At 43.4% G+C, this 20,668-nt stretch overlaps 1 protein-coding gene and 1 pseudogene across 1 annotated transcript in view; one reads left to right on the forward strand and one right to left on the reverse strand.

Moving 5' to 3' along the window:
- trpv4 (transient receptor potential cation channel, subfamily V, member 4) overlaps positions 1-19,331 on the forward strand; it is a 68,337-nt gene extending 49,006 nt beyond the window's left edge. Inside the window, exons 9-14 of the mRNA XM_068006260.1 lie at positions 1,590-1,755; positions 4,567-4,633; positions 5,188-5,522; positions 12,981-13,108; positions 17,849-17,973; positions 18,842-19,331. Coding sequence (XP_067862361.1) covers positions 1,590-1,755; positions 4,567-4,633; positions 5,188-5,522; positions 12,981-13,108; positions 17,849-17,973; positions 18,842-19,014 — 994 coding nt within the window. The 3' untranslated portion in view covers positions 19,015-19,331. The remainder of the gene's footprint in view (positions 1-1,589; positions 1,756-4,566; positions 4,634-5,187; positions 5,523-12,980; positions 13,109-17,848; positions 17,974-18,841) is intronic.
- LOC137342423 (3'-5' RNA helicase YTHDC2-like) lies at positions 8,914-12,457 on the reverse strand (annotated as a pseudogene).
- Positions 19,332-20,668: the final 1,337 nt, after the last annotated feature.

Consider the following 20,668-nt stretch of genomic DNA (forward strand, 5'->3'; position numbering starts at 1 on the left):
AGGTTTTAAATCTTCCCACAAGAAAATGCACCCTTGGATAGATCGCAGTAAATCAATTTATTAACAGCAGAAGGAAAGTTTAAGGATGGTTTAACCTGCATAGAGGCAAGAAGGTTCTGCATTTTGTTCAATGCTACCTCCTTGTTACATTTATCTCAAATTCTTAATGTAAAACCATTAGGAACATATAGTTCTGGACAACTGTTCTTAATGGTGAAACTTGGGGAGATACCGTAATACAAGAAATTCCGTACTGGGAGGGACAGGAGGTTGGGAGAATCAAGAGATACAGGATTAGGATACAAGTTGAAATGGCATTGGAAGCTTGCAGTATGGGGAGACTTACAAATGTGGAAATACACAGACAAAAACAATTCACATTTATTTAGTACCTTTAATGCAGCAAAAAGGCCTGTATTGGAAGTGATACAGGCCCAGGCTTTTCACTTCCACCCTGATTGGAGCATGACTCAGGACTTGCATCATCCCTGATGGGTTCTGCTGACCCCGGCTGTATTTCTGGTTGCAGGGTCGTTTACCTGTGGCAAGTGGGCTTGTTGACCTCCACCAGGGGACTTGCGTGAGTCTCGGGGCAGACTCGCTACTGCAGGCCTCGGGGGTGGGGGTGGGGGGGAGGGGGAGGAGAATGCGAGGGCGGGGGGAGGTGTTCCTGCACTGCGGGTGGCCAGTGAGCTGCCTAAAAAAAAAATTGTCTAAAAAAGTTTCATTTTACTGGTGGACCTGGGCATAGCCATGCTCTGAGAGGGCTTGTACAGAGGGCTCCCTCTGCTGACCAGTGCTGACTCTGAGCACTGGACACCAGAGCCTAACAGGTGGCCCCCGCTTCCAGCGTTCGAAGAGTCAAAATGGTGGGAAATTTGACGAAGGCCCGTGTATTTGCTGCTCGGCCCGATGGGCATGCACCCCAGAAACCTCCAGGTACAGTCGAGTGCAAGCCTGAGTTGGCCTCTGCCTCTGCTCGCTCCAGATCCACCAATAAATTAGGGGGGAGGCAGAAAAACCTAGGCCACAGTGTTAATATACAGTATTGAAAGAGATATGTTATTGGGATACAAAATTGGGAAGGATACAATATTGGTGGGGTGCCCAAGCTTTTGTCTTCTTGGGCCATATTGGTTTGCAAAATGGAGCCTTGGGGGTCTGCATATAATGCTTAAATCCATTAATTTTAAGCTGTTGATACCAGCAGCTGATTTAGGATTTATCCACCAAGGAGGCAACAGTGTTATAAACAGCCTTTTCCAAATTACTAGCCCAACGAAATTCAAGCAAGACAAAACAGCAAATAAGAACTATAAGTGCAAACAGAACTGTGTTATCTGGGCTTTGAGGGCCAAAAGTCAGGGCACGTTGGCCTAAGCACACCCCTGCAGTATTGGGATATGTAATGAGAGAGACGCCATATTACAATATAGAAATGGGAGAGATGTTGAGATCTCACCTCTCAGTTCGCCCATCAATAAGAGAATGGTTCTGAGAGTGTGGGCCAGGACTCAGTCTATCTAAGGAGTTATATTTATCCTATCATATTCTGTTGACCAAGCCATTGTGGTGCTCCTGTGTTGCAGTTTTATTTATTCCATCCTGGTGTTGGTGTCGGCGGGGCTGTACTTGGCTGGTGAGGAGTCCTATCTTGCTGTAATGGTGTTTGCTCTGGTCTTAGGCTGGATAAACACACTGTACTTCACTAGAGGCCTGAAGCTAACAGGGACCTACAGCATCATGATACAGAAGGTGAGTGTAGTGATCTCACTGAACTTTGGAACATAAACATTTGTAGGAAAAAGATCAGTAGACTCAACAAGCCTATCCTTTCGATTCAACACAATCCCAAGAACTTGTTGCTTTCTACAGAGACGTTCAGTTTCCCCTTCAACACACTTCTGCCATCTAGTTCACTAGCTACCAAATTACATCAATCTACCATCCTTTGTGTAAAACAAAATTCCCCATCTTACTCCTGACTTCCTAATTATTAACTTGTCCTGTTACAATCTTGATAAGTTCAATTAGCTCACCTTACAGCCTCCTTTTTTATCCAGCGAGAACAAGCTTAATTTCCTTGGGGGAACCCAGAACAAGGGGGCATAACCTTAAAATTAGAGTTAGGCCGCTCATGGGTGATGTCAGGAAGCACTTCTTCACATAAAGGATAGTGGAAATCTGGAACTCTCTCCCCCAAAAAGGTCATGATGTGGAGATGCCGGTGATGGACTGGGGTTGACAATTGTAAACAATTTTACAACACCAAGTTATAGTCCAGCAATTTTATTTTAAATTCACAAGCTTTCGGAGATTTTCTCCTTCCTCAGGCAAATGTTTCAAGATCTCCTTGAAGCCTACGCATTTATACATATTGAACAATAAAACATGGTGTTTACAGACTGTCCCTGCAACTGCCCGTTGCCAAGGCAATCACCGTGTTCAGACAGAGAGGTGTTACCTGCAGAACCTCCGAATACACATTCAACAAAAAAACAAACAGGGAAAAAAAAACAGAGAAAAAAAAACACAGAGAGAGGCAGAAACATCCGGAAGGCAGAGAGAGCCAGCAAATGACCCATTATATTAAAAACAGATAACATTTGTTCGCTGGTGGGGTAACGTGTAGCGTGACATGAACCCAAGATCCCGGTTGAGGCCGTCCTCATGGGTGCGGAACTTGGCTATCAATTTCTGCTCGACAATTTTGCGTTGTCGTGTGTCTCGAAGGCCGCCTTGGAGTACGCTTACCCGAAGGTCGGTGGATGAATGTCCATGACTGCTGAAGTGTTCCCCGACTGGGAGGGAACCCTCCTGTTTGGCGATTGTTGCGCGGTGTCCAAAAAGGTGTTGAGGCTGGGGATCAGTTGAAAATTTCAAAACTGAGATTGATAGATTTTTGTTCGGTAAGGGATATAGAACCAAGGCAGGTAAATGGAGTTAAGATACAGATCAGCCATGATCTAATTGAATGGCGGAACAGGCTCGAGGGGCTGAATGCTCTACTCCTGTTCCTATGTTCCTTTACTGTTCCCCATAACTTAGATTCACGATACCCGAAATCAATATTCTTGCTCACCTCCTTACCCTCTCAAGGGACTAAAATCCTTCCTATGCCATATAATACAAAAGATTCTTTAACCATTCCTCATTGGGAAGGGAGGATGGATGAGAGGGAGTGAGGAGAGGAGTGGAGGCTGTTGGACACTTATATATGATGTGACCGCTGTCTCGTACATCATTCAAATACTGAAACTGATGTGAAGGGGGAAAAAGCGGTGGGGGAAGGACTGCAGATACAATGTATGGATCCTAGCAGAACAAACATGTGGTGGAGGTAACCTAGCTGGCCTGATTACGAGATCACAGATTACTCTTGACAAAAGGACTGAGCAATTCAAATAAGAGGCAATTTAGTAATGCAATGATAAAATGACTGCTTAAGAACACACCCAGCACTAACGATAATATAGCAGCCAGCAGTAGATAAGCAGAATATATAATTCATAGACTTGGGGACAGATGATGCTTTCATGGCTCCACAGCTCTGGACAGCTGCTTCCCGGGTGCTGGCTATGCTGAGCCTGAATGAAGTGACTCCACCCATTATGCAAGGTTAACTCATGATAATATTCAAACGTTGCTCTCAGTCCATATAGTGCACGGAGGCGAGATTTCAGGCACCAGTAGCAAATAAGCAGCAGTTGGTGCCTCCGTCTATGAAGGAATTCTGGGAGGGGAGGGGAAGGAGGTGGGACCTGGGCACCTGAGCCAAACCGACATTTTGAGGCACAATGCTGGACATCGAGGTAAGCTGGTTGGGGGTGGGGGGGACCTGTGTGCAAGATCAGGGCCCACCCATGATAAAAACATTTTAAAAGAAATTCGGGCCTCTCCTTCAGCACCCGTTGTTAATAGATATTGAGCAATTGGAGCACTGCCCAGGTGCTTCAGCCACAATATAGGGAGCTGCTCTGATTTACTTTGGCTCTGCAACCATAATGAGCCCACTCCCAGTGCCCCTATGTATGAGCTGGCCACATTGCAGTATGCTGGCACATTGGACAAGGAGTAGGCCTCAGGCCTATGGGCCTGATGCACTTGAACGCATCCAGCAAGCACTGTTGCATTGTCGGCTCTTTGGTGTTGGGAAAGAGCTGAAGATTAAAAGTTGGCAATTGTGACCCTACAAAAAGGGAAGGATAAAGAAATTGAGTTATGTGTAGTACGCTTTGTAAGCCGGGCACAGAATCAACTTGTTCCCCTGAAATCTAAGCTTATCAAAGTCACATACAGGTGAGATTTATACAGAAGATTCCAGTCTCGCTTTTGAAAAATAGCACTGCAGGCAAATCTCTCACTTTAGCTTCAGAATTATAAAATTCAGTAGCTATGCCCACACCTGCAGCAAGCTGCAGAGACTGCAATCATGTACACAGAATATCACACAGGGGATCACCAGCATTATGTTCCATGCGATTTCACTGTAATTCAATAATCTTTTAATTTCCACTGGACTTTTCTATTCTGTGACAAAATTGCTGTTATCCTTTCGTTTTTCAGATCCTGGTTAAAGATCTTTTCCGGTTCCTTCTCGTTTACGTGCTCTTCATGATTGGTTTCACATCAGGTTTGTAATGTTAAAACACCATCATCTTGCTGCGGATATTGGCAAGGGTGTAAGAGTATTTAAAAAGAAAGTCGGAGAGTTGGGGGTTGGGGGGTGTAGGGGGTGTAAAATGGTGCAACACTTTAAAGCTCTAACATGTAGTGTTAAGGGGTGTGGTAGGGCATGGCTTTGTACCCATGACTTCTCACATGGTAAGTTCCCAATCTCCACTGTGGTATTGGAGGAGATGGCTGGGGATAATTGTAAGGATAGTCATCCTGGGCTGATCTTGCACACTTTCTCGGAGCTGGTTATGCAAAACCACTGGCAGATGCGAGGGTGCAGGTTGCCTGTCCCGCCTTTTTGCTTCAGTATACATCATTGCAACAGGAAGCGTAGAAGAAGTAAAAGGGAGAAATACATTTTTAAAAATGCAGATCTTTCTTCAAACAGCTCTTCTTAAGGAAGTTTTGAAAACAGATTTATGGAACCACAGATTAGTTTTGCACTTCTCTGCTATTTCGGAGTGAATGTTATAAACTGTAATGGTGTAACATCTCTAAATTCCATTCCAGCCCTGGTCTCACTGTTGATGACTTGTCCCAGTGATGATGTTACGCTTCACACCTGTGACATAACTTCTGATTCACCAAACTGCACGAGCTCAACATATCCCATCTGTAGAGACAACTTATCATTCAGCAAGTTCCTGCTGGAGCTCTTCCGACTCACCATCGGCATGGGTGACCTAGATGTTATCAACAATGCCAAGTTTCCTATTGTCTTCGTCATCCTCCTGGTCTCCTATATTATCCTGACCTTTGTGCTTCTGCTGAACATGTTAATTGCTTTGATGGGTGAAACTGTGGGGCAAGTCTCGAAGAAGAGCAAGCAAATCTGGAAACTACAGGTAGGAGTGAGAGGTGATTAGGTTGCACTGGGTTCTGGGAACTGGGCAAGGTTGAATCCCTGGACTTGGATATTCCATGATCATAAATAGAAATACATAGAAGTTACAACAGGCCATTCGGCCCAAGCAGTCTCTGTCGGCATTTACCCTCCACATGAGCAAATAGCCCGTATCACGTTTACCTGGCCAACTTGTTTTCATATCCCTTCATCCCTTTTCTTTCATCCACTTACCCAGTCTAATCTTGAATGTTGATATTGTTTCTGCCTCAACCACTGAGCCTGGAAGTGAATTCCACAGCCTCACAATTCTCTTGTGTGAAGATATTTCTCTTGCTCTCTGTTCTAAATCTCTTAGATTTAATCTTGTATCCATGGTCCCTCATTCTGGACCCCTCAACTACTGGATACATCCATTGCATTTCTTCCATCTACCATGTCTCTTACCTCCTCAAAGAATTTTATGAGGTTTGTCAAGCATGATCGTCCCTTTTGAAAGCTGCCAGGGCTCCTTCTAACTATTTTCCCAAAACTATGAGATACCTAACAAAAGTTCCTCCCAAAACTTCCACCAGCAGAAACAACTGATCCGTCCGTGGGGGGAATTAAATGATCGGACAGACAGCATTCCTGGCTCTTTCAGCGGGACGTTAGCAGGCTGACTCCCGCCTCCTGCTCCCAGCACCTTCTCCTCTGGTCGGGACCAGCAGTGTCGTAGATTCCTGTGACAGGTCCCGACTGGAGAGGAGGAAGAAAGAAAGTCTTGCATTTATATAGTGCCTTTCATGACCTCACAAAGCACTTTGCAGCCAATAAAGTACTTTTGAAGTGTAGTCACTATTGTAAATGTGGCAGTCAATTTGCGCACAGCAAGGTCCCACAAACAGCGATGTGATAATGACTAGATAATCTTTTTTTTAAGTGATATTGGTTGAGGGATAAATATTAGCCAGAACACTGGTGGGAGCTCCCCAGCTATTCTTCGAAATAGTGCCACGGGAACTTTTACGTCCACCTGAGAGGACAGACAGGGCCTTGGTTTAACATCTCATCCGAAAGACGGCACCTCCAACAGTGCAGCACTCCCTCAGTACTGCACTGGATTGTCAGCCTAGATTATGTGTTCACGTCTCTGGAGTGGGACTTGAACCCACAAAATTCTGACTCAGAGGTAAGAGTACTACCACTGAACCAAGACTGCTGGGAGTGAGAGGTGGATGTCAGCCTGCTACACTCCAGCTGAGAGAATTGGCAGCACTGTCTGTCAATTTTATTTTTTATATATGCCAATTACAAATACTTAGAATGATATAGCACAGAAGGAGGCCATTTGGCCCATCGTGCCTGTGGCCCTCGACACAAAATATTTCTGGTGGACGAAAGGTTACTTACGAATGTACGCATAAGGCAGTCTAATGAAAGAGTACAGTCTCTTTCACATACTCATACTCTTAAATCTAATGCTGTGGAAATTATTTCTTCACAATTCAGAAACAGTAACAGAACACTCAGTTCAACAAGACATAACTGCTTTTCTTATATTTGTAGATTAATTTCACAAATATTAAAGACAGCGTTCTCTTCCCATCTCGCTCCCCTACCTCAACAATCAATCCGTTGAGAGTTTTTACGGATGACATGGTGCTAATGAAGATCACCATGATCACAAAGGTCTAAGGGGAATGAGCTGGTTTTAGGCTCCTGTGCATTTTCGGTATTGCAAAATAAAACTTGTTTGGAAAATGCAGTTTTTGGAGTTGCTGCAACGTGAACTGTACTCAATAGGAGGATCTCTAGGACTCTCCAAATGTACCGAGTCTGCTATCTGTCTGTGGTAGCTTCCCTTCTACAGCAATCCGCTCCCAAAGCTGCAGCAACTGTTCCCCAACCCATGGCTCCAGCTCCTGTCCATCTCTGCTTATCTGGACTTCCTTATTATCGTTCCATGGATTGAGCAGATAGTGGGCATATTGGAAAGGAAGGCTTTCCTTTCTTATCCATTCCACTCTGAAGACTCCTCCTAGTCCAGCAGAACTCCACTCCTGGCTTCTCTCCCGTCCTATCTCAGAGATCATTCTGGAAAAAACCTGGCAGTGCCCTGATCCTTGCTGATCCAGAAAATACTAGATTCACAATGCTGTTCTCCCAAATGCACGGTTTAGTTGATTTTACAGATGACTGATCTGACCTGTCGTCAGAACTCCTCTTGGGATGGAGGAGGCCCCAAGCCTTGTATCTTTGCTGCTGCTGGACTTCAACTGAACCCTTTCCCTAAATTCTACACTGGAAAAATCATCTGAAAATTCTGTTTCTGCTGAGCTCTTCCTACTGTTTGACCTCCAAGATGATGAGACGGGAAGCTCTTCCAAAGACATAGCTCTTGGTCTTGGGACTCTACTCATTGGAGTTCAGAAGAATGAGAGGCGATCTTATTGAAACACATAAGATTGTGAAGGGGCTTGATCGGGTGGATGCGGTAAGGATGTTCCCAAGGATGGGTGAAACTAGAACTGGGGGCATAATCTTAGAATAAGTGGCTGCTCTTTCAAAACTGAGATGAGGAGAAACTTCTTCACTCAGAGGGTAGTAGGTCTGTGGAATTTGCTGCCCCAGGAAGCTGTGGAAGCTACATCATTAAATAAATTTTAAACAGAAATAGACAGTTTCCTAGAAGTAAAGGGAATTAGGGGTTACGGGGAGTGGGCAGGAAATTGGACATGAATTTAGATTTGAGGTTAGGATCAGATCAGCCATGATCTTATTGAATGGCGGGCCGATTGGCCTACTCCTGCTCCTATTTCTTATGTTCTTATGTTCTTATGAGACGGGAAGCTCTTCCAAAGACATAGCTCTTGGTCTTCATCCAATCCCATAAGGTTGTTGCAGCCCTGCTGCTTGGTGCTCACTGCTAAGGACTCCAATGATTGCCCTGATGGTTGCCTCATCTACCTGAGTCCATTGTTTTGATGGAGCACGCTTTCGTCTCAGGAACAGACTATGCCATTTCTGTCGCAACTGTAAGATAAGACTAGCTGCTTCTGGATCTATTCTAAACTTCAGCTACTCTTTTAACTTCAAAGTTGCCATCTTAGAAGTGGATTTGTTCTCCATTTCACTATTACTGCTGTCATTGGTGAACATGATGTGGAGATGCCGGTGATGGACTGGAGTTGACAATTGTAAACAATTTTACAACACCAAATTATAGTCCAACAATTTTATTTGAAATTCACAAGCTTTCGGAGGCTTCCTCCTTCCTCAGGTGAATGTTGTGGAAATGAAATCCTCGAACCCTTCGCATTTATAAATCACAGAACAATACCTGGTGATTACAAATAGTCTTTCCAACTGCCCGTTGCCAAGGCAATCACAGTGTGCAGACAGAGAGGTGTTACCTACAAGGCCACCGAATATACAAACAACCAAAAAAAAAACAGAGAGAGGCAGAAACATAGAAACATTCGGAAGGAAGAGAAAGACAGCAAATGACCCGTTATATTAAAAACAGATAACATTTGTTCGCTGGTGGGGTTACGTGTAGCGTGACATGAACCCAAGATCCCGGTTGAGGCCGTCCTCATGGGTGCAGAACTTGGCTATCAATTTCTGCTCGACAATTTTGCGTTGTCGTGTGTCTCGAAGGCCGCCTTGGAGTATGCTTACCCGAAGGTCGGTGGCTAAATGTCCTTGACTGCTGAAGTGTTCCCCGATTGGGAGGGAACCCTCCTGTCTGGCGATTGTTGCGCGGTGTCCGTTCATCCGTTGTCGCAGCGTCTGCATGGTCTCGCCAATGTACCATGCTCTGGGGCATCCTTTCCTGCAACGTATGAGGTAGCCACAGAGATTGATGTTACAGCAGAACAGCAGCGGATATTAGCAATTCTATGTGCTCTTGTCATTTCATCATAAATAAGCCAGTCAGTGAGCAGTGCTTGAACAGCCACAGCTTGTCCATTTGCTGGGGGAATCTTCTTATACTGTGGTTGGCTGAGAACTGAGGTAGGGTGAAATCTGACTTTCTTTTCTTTAGCTCCAGTCAACATTAAATTCTCTCGGTCTATGTGGATGAGGTTTGGGGACATGCCTGCAACTAATGCAGCTTTCATCACAGGCCAACTCTCAGAGTTTGTGTTCACATCTCGAATGTCACCTCTGCTTTGTGCCCTCACAAAACCTGAAACTCTGAGCTGTCCCAGCAATTGTGTCCTCATGCCTATAATGATTTCCATTGTAGCTTGAGAAAGGAATTTCTTTCCACAGAATGCCCACTCCCAACCATCACTGTGAGCCTTTTGCCAAACCTGGAAAGCCCGTAAAAGAGCCACGTGATCACTGAATGTCCCAGCAGCAAAGCGCTTTCTACACAACATGGAAGCACGCTTCTGTGAGGGTTGCATTGGTAGAACAAATGGATCTCGATAGGCCAGAGTACACACAATAGTAAGAATAGGATCAAGGCACTTCAAAACCACAGCACAAAGAACCATCTTGCCCAGATGAGGTTCCAAAGGAAGATTTGCTAAGCGGTAACCAAGTCCTGTTAGATCTTCCCAGCTGTCAATGGGCATCTATAGTCTTGAGCATCTGAATAGCATTTCTAACAATAAGTTAAGGTGGGGGCTCTGGTGCCTTTGCAAGGAAGTCTACAATTGGACAATTGATTGGAGTTTGGTATGTAAGCAAAGTTCCTGCAGTGGTATCCGTGGCAACTCTGGAGTCTGGAACTCTAACAGATTTCAGAACCGTAACCTACCAAATAGGTGAAAACAAATTCCTGGTCGGCAGCGACCTGCCCTTCCCTTCCTCTGGACAGCACTCGCTTTAGAAATCCATACCATTTTTAACATTGTGACGGAGTTCAGTACATCAAATGATTTCTCTTTCACTTTTCCAGAATCAATGATAAATATTGCATCATTGACAGTAATACTTGACTCTGCAATATTTGTGGAAAGAATTGTTTTACGAATAGGTAGGTTCTTTAACACTTTCTTTTGGTCAGACATCTGCATGTTGGAATGAAGCATGAAAACCTGTAACTTGTGAGAACTATCTGCAAATCTTTCGTCATCGTGGAGAATGCGATCTCTGAGTCCCACAATTTCATCATATCCCGGTAAAAAAAATTAAAACTGCGCCATCATCAGAACTCTGAAAGATGTTATAAAGAAGCATATAATAAGATCCAGATCAACTTTCTCACCGTCAAAGCTTTGGCGGTAGATGCTCAGAATTTCTTTGTCTTCTTGACTTAGTTCTCCACTGTCTGACTGCACCAGGACACACTCATCCAGATTTCCTCTTTCCACTGAAGAACTGAAAGATTCTAGTAGATCTATAATCTCAGTTTGACCAAACTGTTTAACCCAGTCCAAAGCTATCCAGCCATTTGAAGCCTCAACATTGACATTTGCTGCCATGCTGAGTAGCTGTTCCACTTGACTGAGTAAGCCCCAGCCTGCAGCTATCATTAATGGAGTAGCACTGGTTTTACTGTGCCTATAGTCAACACTGACGTTTTCATTTAAAATGAGATGAAAGAGTTGGGTAAAAGCATCAACATCTTTGTGCAGCCAGATGTCCGAGAGTCAGGCATCCATTTCCTTTATAAGTCAAGGCTCAAAAGAATTAAAATCTTTTTCATCCAATTGACTGAATACACTGCCTCCACCATCATCAAGCAAATCGTTTTCTGCTGTCAGGCTTGAGATAAATCTTTGTCTTTGATACTCTGATCTGCTGGCACTGCTGGTCTCCTTAGCTTTATACCATTCACTTAAGTTTGTTTGTTGCTTTTCCTCTCGCTGTTTCTCTATTTTATATTTCAACATTTCTTTCTTTGTATATCCAGTGGTACGTAAGATGTCCTCTAAAAAGAGTTCCTTTACTTCAAATGGTCTCCCTTGAGTGTAAATGACAGGACATCCAGTAAAGTATCTGACGAAGAGATTTACATCCAGAGCTGCAGCAGAAAGTATAAGTCTTAGAGATGGATGTTTTTGCATCAGATCCCTTAGTTTAGTTAATAAGAAATCACTAAACCGATCTTGCTCACACACTTCATCCACTATCACAAATACTTGCTATAAAAACCTGACGCACCAGTCAGCCAGGCTGCAACATGATTAAGTGGCAGCTGCGTTCATCTGGGGAGCAGGAGCCAACTTTAGATTCAGGAATAGTCAAGGTGCAAATCTTGAGATAATCATTAAATCCTTGACACCAGTTTTTTTTGTGTGTGAAATTATCAATCTGTACCAGGCAGGAGAGCAGATGCAGAAGAGAGAGAGACACACACAGAGAGCTGTCCGATTGTTTTATTCCCCCATCGCCAGAATGAGATGTTCCTGCCAGCGAGTTTTTCCAGAGTTGGGGGCTTTTCATTAATAGTCCTCACCTGTATCTCTGTGCTGGAGCGGCAGGAAGGGTCGTCCCCAGGGCCCAACCGGCCCACCTCGAGACAACCCAAAATAGGGCTTTTGTGTTTCTGTGCTGGTTACAGGAGAGCAGTGTCATGTTGCCATCCAGTAGCCCATCTCTCACCGTTCACACCTCTACCCACTAATGTTCTGCATCAAAGCATCAGGGAAGGTGGAGCCCGGAAATCTGGCAGCGGGGGAAGCCAGCAAGAGAAACATGGTTTTTAAAACATAGTTTTTAAATGATAGAGCACCAAAAGGCTCAGATTTTGTTGTTCAGCCTGACCATGCCAGCAACCCCTGCCCACTCCCCCCAACAGACTGAAACACCTCCTCTCCCTCCTCCAGAAACGCAGCTGCCAGGAGGCTCTCAGACCCTCGCAATCCAAACATACACTACGGACTAGAGCATCTCATCTCCTACATTACAACAGTGACGACACTTTGGGATGTCCTGAGGTCATGAAAGATGCTATATAAATGCAAGTTCTTTCTTTCTCACTAAACCAGTGGCCATTGATGCTGCTATCTCTCGCTCACTTGCTGTCTGAGTCCTGACCCTGCTGCCTCTCCTTCCACCCTCCCCTCCCCCACGTGTGTTTAGAGAGATAAACAGAAAACAGAGGTAAAAATAAGAGTAAGAAAGGGAAGCAAAAAGAGGAAAGAATTAAAGAAGGAAGAGGGAGAGACGGAACTTAAGGAGAGGGTGAGAGACAAAAGTGAAGTGAAGGAGGAGAGCGAGAAAGAGAAAGAAGCGAAGTGACGATCGAGAGGCAGAAGTGGAAGAGGAGTGAGGCAGACAGAAATGAAGGGTGAGGGAAAGAAAGAGACAGAAGTACAGTGAAGGAGATGAGTGAGATAGAAGTGGAGGAGATAGAAAGAGAGATGAAGGAGGTGGAGAAGCAGTGTAACTGTATATGGCCACTCAACTGTTGTGATACATGGATCCAGTCTCGTGCCACAAGAGGTTGGACACTCTTGATATAAAATGTGTAAAAATTATTGTTAAAATAATATCCATTATTTATCGTTCTTGACAGTGGGCTACAACAATCCTGGACATCGAGAGATCCTTCCCAGTGTTTCTGAGGAAAGCATTCCGTTCAGGGGAGATGGTTACCGTGGGAATCAATTCTGATGGAACTCCTGACCGGAGATGGTGCTTTAGGTATGAAAGAGATAAGACTTTTGTATTCTTTTTCTGTATGTTGATCCCTTAGACTTGAGCTTTGGTTTGTTGTGAATCCACAGCACAGTTGTAGCAATTGGTGCAGAATTACCATGGGTAGTTTGTTAAAATGCTTGGTGCCAATCTCCTGCTGGCAACAGCTGTAAATTTGAAACCCAAGGGGTGATGAAAGATGTTAGGTCTGGACACAAATCGAACCATCTACTGACATTCCAGGTCAACAACCCAGAAGGGACCCGAGATGTCCAAACTGGGCACCTTGTCAATAAAATAAATGGGCCAGATTTTGCAGTGGCAGGGCATCTAATGGCATCTGCCCTGTACAATTGTAACACCCTTCAGCTCAAAACAATTTTGCTCACTAAGTTGCTGAAAGTGCGAGCTGATAACACAGCGAGGGAAACAGGGCATTGGGGACCTGAGCGAACAGGACAACCAACAGGGTATCGCCTTAAACAATCCGATTGAAGGATTGGGAAATAAACAGCAGAAGGACTGAGAAGGAAGTGTAAATTAGAATGGGTAAATTCAATGTCAGATCAGGTACAGAAAGAGAAATAAAGAGAGGGAAAGAAAAATTGGATTAAGAGAGAGAGTAAAAAGAAGAGACAGAAAGGAAAAGTAAAAAAAAAGTTTTTAAATTTAAAATTTAATATTTTTAAAATCTCCAACAACAATTAATACCTGAAGGAATGAGACTCCACGTTTGTAATATTTAATTTTCAGTGCCAGAAGGGTTGACTGGCAGTAATTAACAATTAGCACGTTGTTAAAAGGATACATACGTTTGTATTGACGAGACTTAACTTTCCGTGGCGAGTTTAGTTTGTATCCACTGCGCAAATACAGCAATTTCACGCCATTCAGTGCATGTTAATGACGAGGCAGAGAGCGAGATGCCGATTTCATGAAGCTAACGGCGGAGCGGCGCAACTCTGACAGCAACTTTTGGATATTCGCATTTAACCGCACACCTGCCCCTCGCCTAAAGTTGCTGTACCATATATGCATAAATAACGGTGAGCACCATTAGCCTCACCGTTATTTTGACTGCAAAATCTGGCCCAATATCAGAAAATGCAGAGAAGACACAGCAAGTTTGTAAGCAACTGAATAAAAGACAAGTTAAAATTCTGGGTGTATATCCTTTGTCAGAACTGATGAAAAGTTTCCATCTGCGCCATTAACCTATCTTTTCCCTACTGATGCTGTGTATTTCCAGCACTTTCAGTTTCTATCTCAGATTTCGAGCATTCATAGGTTTAGTAATAATTTCAAGGTTTGCTGAGGTTCTGCCAGGAGATGTCACCAAGTGTATTTTGTAAATCCTGCTTCATTTACAAAGCATTCTAATGTCAGTTAGGGACAGAAAGTTGTCACAACACCATTAATTTTAATTGCTGGAATGCAGTATTGAACTCCTGAGGATTAGATCCGGGAATCTGAATGGACTCTAGTTTCAGAATAGAACATATGAATGGGAGTAAGGCCATTCGACTCATTGGTCTTGCTCTACCATTTTATAAGAACATAACAAATAGGAGCAGGAGTAGGCCATACAGCCCCTTGAGCCTGCTCCGCCATTCAATCAGATCACGGCTGATCTTCGACCTCAACTCCACTTTCCTGCCCAATCGCCAAATCCCTTGATTCCCCTAGAGACCAAAAATCTATCTCCACCTTAAATATACTTAATGACTGAGCATCCACAGTCCTCTGAATTCCAAAGATTCACAACCCTCTGAGTGAAGAAATTCCCCCTCATCTCAGTCTTAAATGGCCGACCCCTTATTCTGCGACTTTGACCTCTAGTTCTAGACTTTCCAGCCAGGGGGAAACAACCTCTCAGCATCTACCCTGTCAAGCCCCCTCAGAATCGTATATGTTTCAATGAGATCGCCTCTCATTCTTCTAAACTCCAGAGAGTATAGGCCCATTCTACTCAAACTTTCCTTATAGGACAACCCTCTCATTCCAGCAATTAATCTAGTGAATCCTTGTGGCACCGCCTCTAAGGCAAGTATATCCTTCCTTAGACAAGGAGACCAAAACTGTATGCAATACTCCAGGTGAGGTCTCACCAAAGCCCTGTACAATTGTAGCAAAACTTTCTTACTCTTGTACTCCAACCCCCTTGCAATAAAGGCCAACATGCCATTTGCTTTCCTAATTGCTTGCTGTACCTGCATGCTAACTTTTTGAGTTTCTTGTACGACACCCAAGTCTCTCTGAACACCAACATTTAATAGTTTCTCACCATTTAAAAAATATTTTGTTTTTCTATTCTTCCTACCAAAGCGAATAACTTCACATTTCTCCACATTATACTCCATCTGCCACCTTCTTGCCCATTCACTTAACCTGTCTATATCCCTTTGCAGACTCTTTACCTCACAGCTTACTTTCCCACCTAACTTTGTATCGTCAGCAAACTTGGATGCATTGCACTCGGTCCCTTCATCTAAGTCATTAATATAGATTGTAAATAGCTGAGGTCTAAGCCCTGATCCTAGCGGCACCCCACTAGTAACAGCCTGCCAACCTGACAATGACCTATTTATCCCTACTCTCTGTTTTCTGTCCATTAACCAATCCTCTTTCCATGCGAATATATTCCCCCTAACTCCATGAGCCCTTATCTTGTGTAACAACCTTTTATGTGACACCTTATCGAATGCCTTTTGAAAATCCAAATATACTACATCCACTGGTTCCCCTTTATCTACCCTGCTAGTTACATCCTCAGAAAACTCTCATAAATTTGTCAAACACGATTTCCCTTTCATAAAAAACATGTTGACTCTGCCTAATCATATCATGATGTTCTAAGTGCCCAGTTACCACTTCCTTAATAATGGATTCCGGCATTTTCCCAATGACTGATGTCAGGCTAACTGACCCGTCATTCCCTGTTTTCTCTCTCCCTCCTTTCTTGAATACATTTGCTACCTTCCAATCCGCTAGGACCGTTCTAGAATCTAGGGAATTTTGGAAGATTAAAACCAATACATCCACTATCTGTGCAGCCACCTCTTTTAGAATCCTCGGATGTAGGCCATCAGGTCCAGGGGATTTATCGGCTTTTAGTCCCATTAGTTTCTCCAGTACTTTTTCTCTACTGATATAAATTACTTTAAGTTCCTCACTCTCATTAGCCTCTTGATTCCCCACTATTTCTGGTATGCTTTTTGTGTCCTCTACCGTGAAGACTGATACAAAATATTTGTTTAAAACATCTGCCATTTCCTGATTGCCCATTATATTTTCTTCTGTCTCAGCTCTAAGGGACCAACATTTACTTTTGTTACTCTCTTCCCTTTTATACACTTGTAGAAGCTCTTACAATCCGTTTTTATATTTCTTGCTAGTTTACTTTCATATTCTATTTTCTCCCTTTTTATCAATTTTTTGGTCGCCCTTTGCTGGTTTCTAAAACTCTCCCAATCCTCAGGCTTACTACTCTCCTTGGCAACATTATAAGCTTCTGCTTTTAATCTAAAGCTATCCTTAACTTCACGGAGGGATCACTTTTCCCGTGGAATTTTTATTTCTCAATGGAATGTGTATTTGTCGAGAATATTGAAATATTTCTTTGAATGTTTGCCGTTGCTTATCAACCGTCATAGCCTTTAATCTAATTTCCCAATCTACCTTAGCCACCTTGCCCCTCATACCTACGTAATTGGCTTTATTTAAGTTTAAAACTCTAGTTTCTGACTTAAGTACATCACTCTCAAACTCAATGTGAAATTCTATCATATTATGATCATTCTTCCCCAGAGAATCCTTTACTATGAGATTACTAATTAATCCTGTCTCATTTCACAATACAAGATCTAAAATAGACTGTTCCCTGGTTGGTTCCATGAATTATTGTTCTAGGAAACCATCTCGAATGCATTCCATGCACTCGTCCTCCGGACAACCTTAGCCAATTTGTTCGCCTTGGCAGCTTTTTTATCTTTTTAAGCCCGATTCCCTGCTCTTTCTCCATATCCTTAATACCCTTACTTCCCAAGTAAGTATCTTTCTTTTCAACATTGTAAATGGGGTGCAACATCTTGCAGTACAAAGTCCACGCTGATGCTGTCCCAGGGCAGCTTTAGATGTAAACCCAGAGGATCACTTGCACTTGAGCTAATTGAGAATAGCTAACAGTGTCTTAGGTGTCATATAAATCTCAATCCAAAGTGATCTCAAGGGGAGTGAAAATATGAATGGGACTGGACTTGGGGGGGTTGGGGGGCATGGAGGGATGGAGCAGGGGCTTCAAATTAATTCTCAGTAGTTGGGTTGAATAATGTGCCAGACTTTGACATAATTGACCTGGACTGTTGGGAATAATGTAATCTTTGACATTGTTTATGGTTTTTTTTTACTGGCGGAACTTTCTCGCCTAAAATTGCTACTTTTAAGGTGACTTTTTCTTCTATGTGTGAACCACAGACATGACTCGCAGGTTCTTTATACAAAGAGACTATTTTGGCTGCAGTGGAAACATCTCTTTGTAACTTGTGTGTCCTTGGGTTTGTCCACATTGCGCATTGCGCTGCCACTCGGTCCTGGCCTCACGGTGCAGACCCCGTCCTATTGAGAAAGGCCTGTACATAATAAGTTTCAAATAAGAGGTAGTTTTATTGATATGGTCATCTGTGCTTTGGCCTACGCCCCCACTCCTCCGCAGTAACCATGACACCGGTCTCTCCATGTATATTCCAGGGTGGATGAGGTCAACTGGTCTCATTGGAACCAAAATGTTGGAATTATTAACGAAGACCCGGGGAGGAATGACATCTACCAAATCGAGGGCGGTTTTACCCAAACCATGGGTCGGCTACGCCGAGGTGAGCTGCAGTTACATTAACACTTATAAGAGAGCCGTAGATTTAACAAGTATAGGATCACATGCCACTCGTAACTACCAACCTGGAGAACGAGTTTATGCCTAAGACATAATTTCCCTAGGGCGCCCAAAAGATTAAAAAAAACTTTTTTATAAGAAACCTTCAAACATTCAAATTTACCGTTGAATAAAGCTCTGCTCACCACTTAATTGGGCATGAAAACAAAGGCCTAGATTTTCTGTTCACGGTCCTGGCGTCCAGCATTGCTAAGTGCGGTATCGGGGCCTTTTAAATGCTAAAGAGGCAGAAAGACTATGGACGATCCATTGCACAGGCCATGATGCTTTTGATTTCAAAGTTCTTTGGCCAGCAAAGAGCCTCTCAGTCTCCAACCCGTGCCCGCCCAGCCCACCTGAAAAATTGATAATGACCCTGACTCTTGAAATTGGTCTGGGCCAGTGGCGCATCTTTGTCCTGCCCAGCCAAAGAAATCTAGGCCAAAACCTCTAGATCTGGAGGAAAAGCCTCTGATCTGGTAACATCTCACTATTCTGGGCTTCTAGGTAGAATTTACACAGTGTAGTTTGAGAACTGTAATTTATTTACAAACACAGTTCCGATGGGAATACGATGAAAAATGAAAAACTACACCTCGTTAATGCATTTTATGATGCACTAATAACATTTAAAGTTTGGATTGTATTGCTTTTTTTTCTTATCTATAACTAACCCTGGAGTTCAACATTTGTAGAACATTTAGTAAATCTACCTTCTCTTGTCTGTAAGTTTGGTGAAAGTTTGCGGAGGGACAATCAGGGTGTTGCCTGACCTCCTCAATTAATAAACGCTCGTATTTCTATTCATGCAGACCGCTGGTCAACTGTGGTTCCACGAGTCGTGGAGTTGAATAAAAGCTCTCGTCCTGACGATTATGTGGTGGGAATGGAACACATCTTGATGGACCACCCTCGGGAAAGGAAATATGGATATGGCCATTTGCACCAAAATAGCCACCGGAAGAAGGATGAAACACACATTTAATTTAGGACCAGAGCTGTGCTTCGTTATTTGACAGATGCTGGAAGTGAATTAGCAAAGCCAGAATCAAAATCAAAAACCCAGTAGGGGTTCTTACAGGGGAACATTTATTATTGAGTGTTAGTGCTACAAAACGCACACTGTCCCTTGTAGGGATCTGTACACATTTCATGATAGTCCAGTGTTTCTTGACACTGGAAAGTTGGTGCCAGTAAGAACAGGTTACCTTGGAGATATTCTCTACCCACCCTAGACTGTTGTGAAGTTATTTCCCACTCTGCTCAGCTGCAGTAATGTCTTCCTGGGTCCAGGGCCTGAATTAGTTGAGTGCCTCCACCCACCTCCCTTCTCTTTCCCCCCCCCCCCACAATCATACAGTATGATAATGGTGCAGGTGTTAGAAGGGGTAGAATTTCCGCAAGGGTTTCCCGATCTCATAACTTTGATAGCAGATCGGTGGAAACCCACGGGAGGTTCTGCTAACAGACGTTTGAGCCATTTCTCCGGGGTTTCTGCTGAAGTTACGCCTGATTATGGGCAGACATTGCTGCCGTATGTTTTTATGATGCTAAGTGCAGTTTTTAAATATGTCTTCTAGTGGGTCGCTTGCTCTGTTATTTCGGTCCCCATCCATCACACAGATCATTTAACATTTTTATTTACTGTAATTGTTATATATAAGTGAGAAGAGGGAAAATCTACCGGCACCAGAAGCAAGCGCTCGTATTCTGTCGTGTAAGGATCTGACATTTAAAGTTATTGACACTAGCTTTTTATTTTTCTTCATTATTCGGTCCCGAGGACTTTATTTTTCAGTTTTTCAATCTTGTACTCATCAAGATGAGGGATGTTAGTGATGGGCACTGGAACATGTTCTGTTTCAGAGACCCCTAGTGTCAGCATCAAACACTCAAGATCAGACACAGCACAATTAGAAGGATTTGAACCAGAGTTACTCAGTTCCCCCACACTCCAGGGGGATGAGAAACAATTATTTTAACACTAGTCTGGTCTAATGTCATTGTACTTTTAGCCTGTGAATTGTACTGGAATGGATATGAAAAATACATTTGCAGTGTTAACAAAGAAAGTAGGGTTGTACAAAGCTGGAAATGCCCAATGTCGTGTGCCAGTATGGTTAGTCCGCTTTGAAAACGTTCCTTTTACCCCTCCCCAGAATTATAGCAAGAGCTGCTCAGAGTCATGTGACAGGTGGTCCAAAACTAGGTGAACCGGATGGCGCATGCACAGACTTTACATCACTGGCGTGAACGTGCAGAAGATGTATATTCTGTTATTCCGTCAGTCTGACATGAATCCCCTGTATTGCAAGCCCAGTAGCTGGGAGGAGCTAGGAGTTTTTAATTTTGAGATCCATTCAGAATAAATAATTCTGCTCCATTAATAAGGCCCCAGTCATTCACTGCCAATGTCCTGCAGATACAGACATACTGGAAATAGGACAGTTAGCAGTATGGGGGATAAATGAACTTTTGCACATGCTGTTACATTCCAGTTCCTTTTATCCGAATCTTGTATGCACTAACAACTGTGCCCTGTCTCAGTGCGATTAGATGTAAAACATTTGCCATAATTGATCGATGTGTTGCAGTTTTCTATCATTTCCATTTCCAGTGTGAGAGACAAGAAGACTTGC

This window comes from Heptranchias perlo, chromosome 25, assembly GCF_035084215.1.
Source record: "Heptranchias perlo isolate sHepPer1 chromosome 25, sHepPer1.hap1, whole genome shotgun sequence".
NCBI lineage: Eukaryota > Metazoa > Chordata > Chondrichthyes > Hexanchiformes > Hexanchidae > Heptranchias > Heptranchias perlo.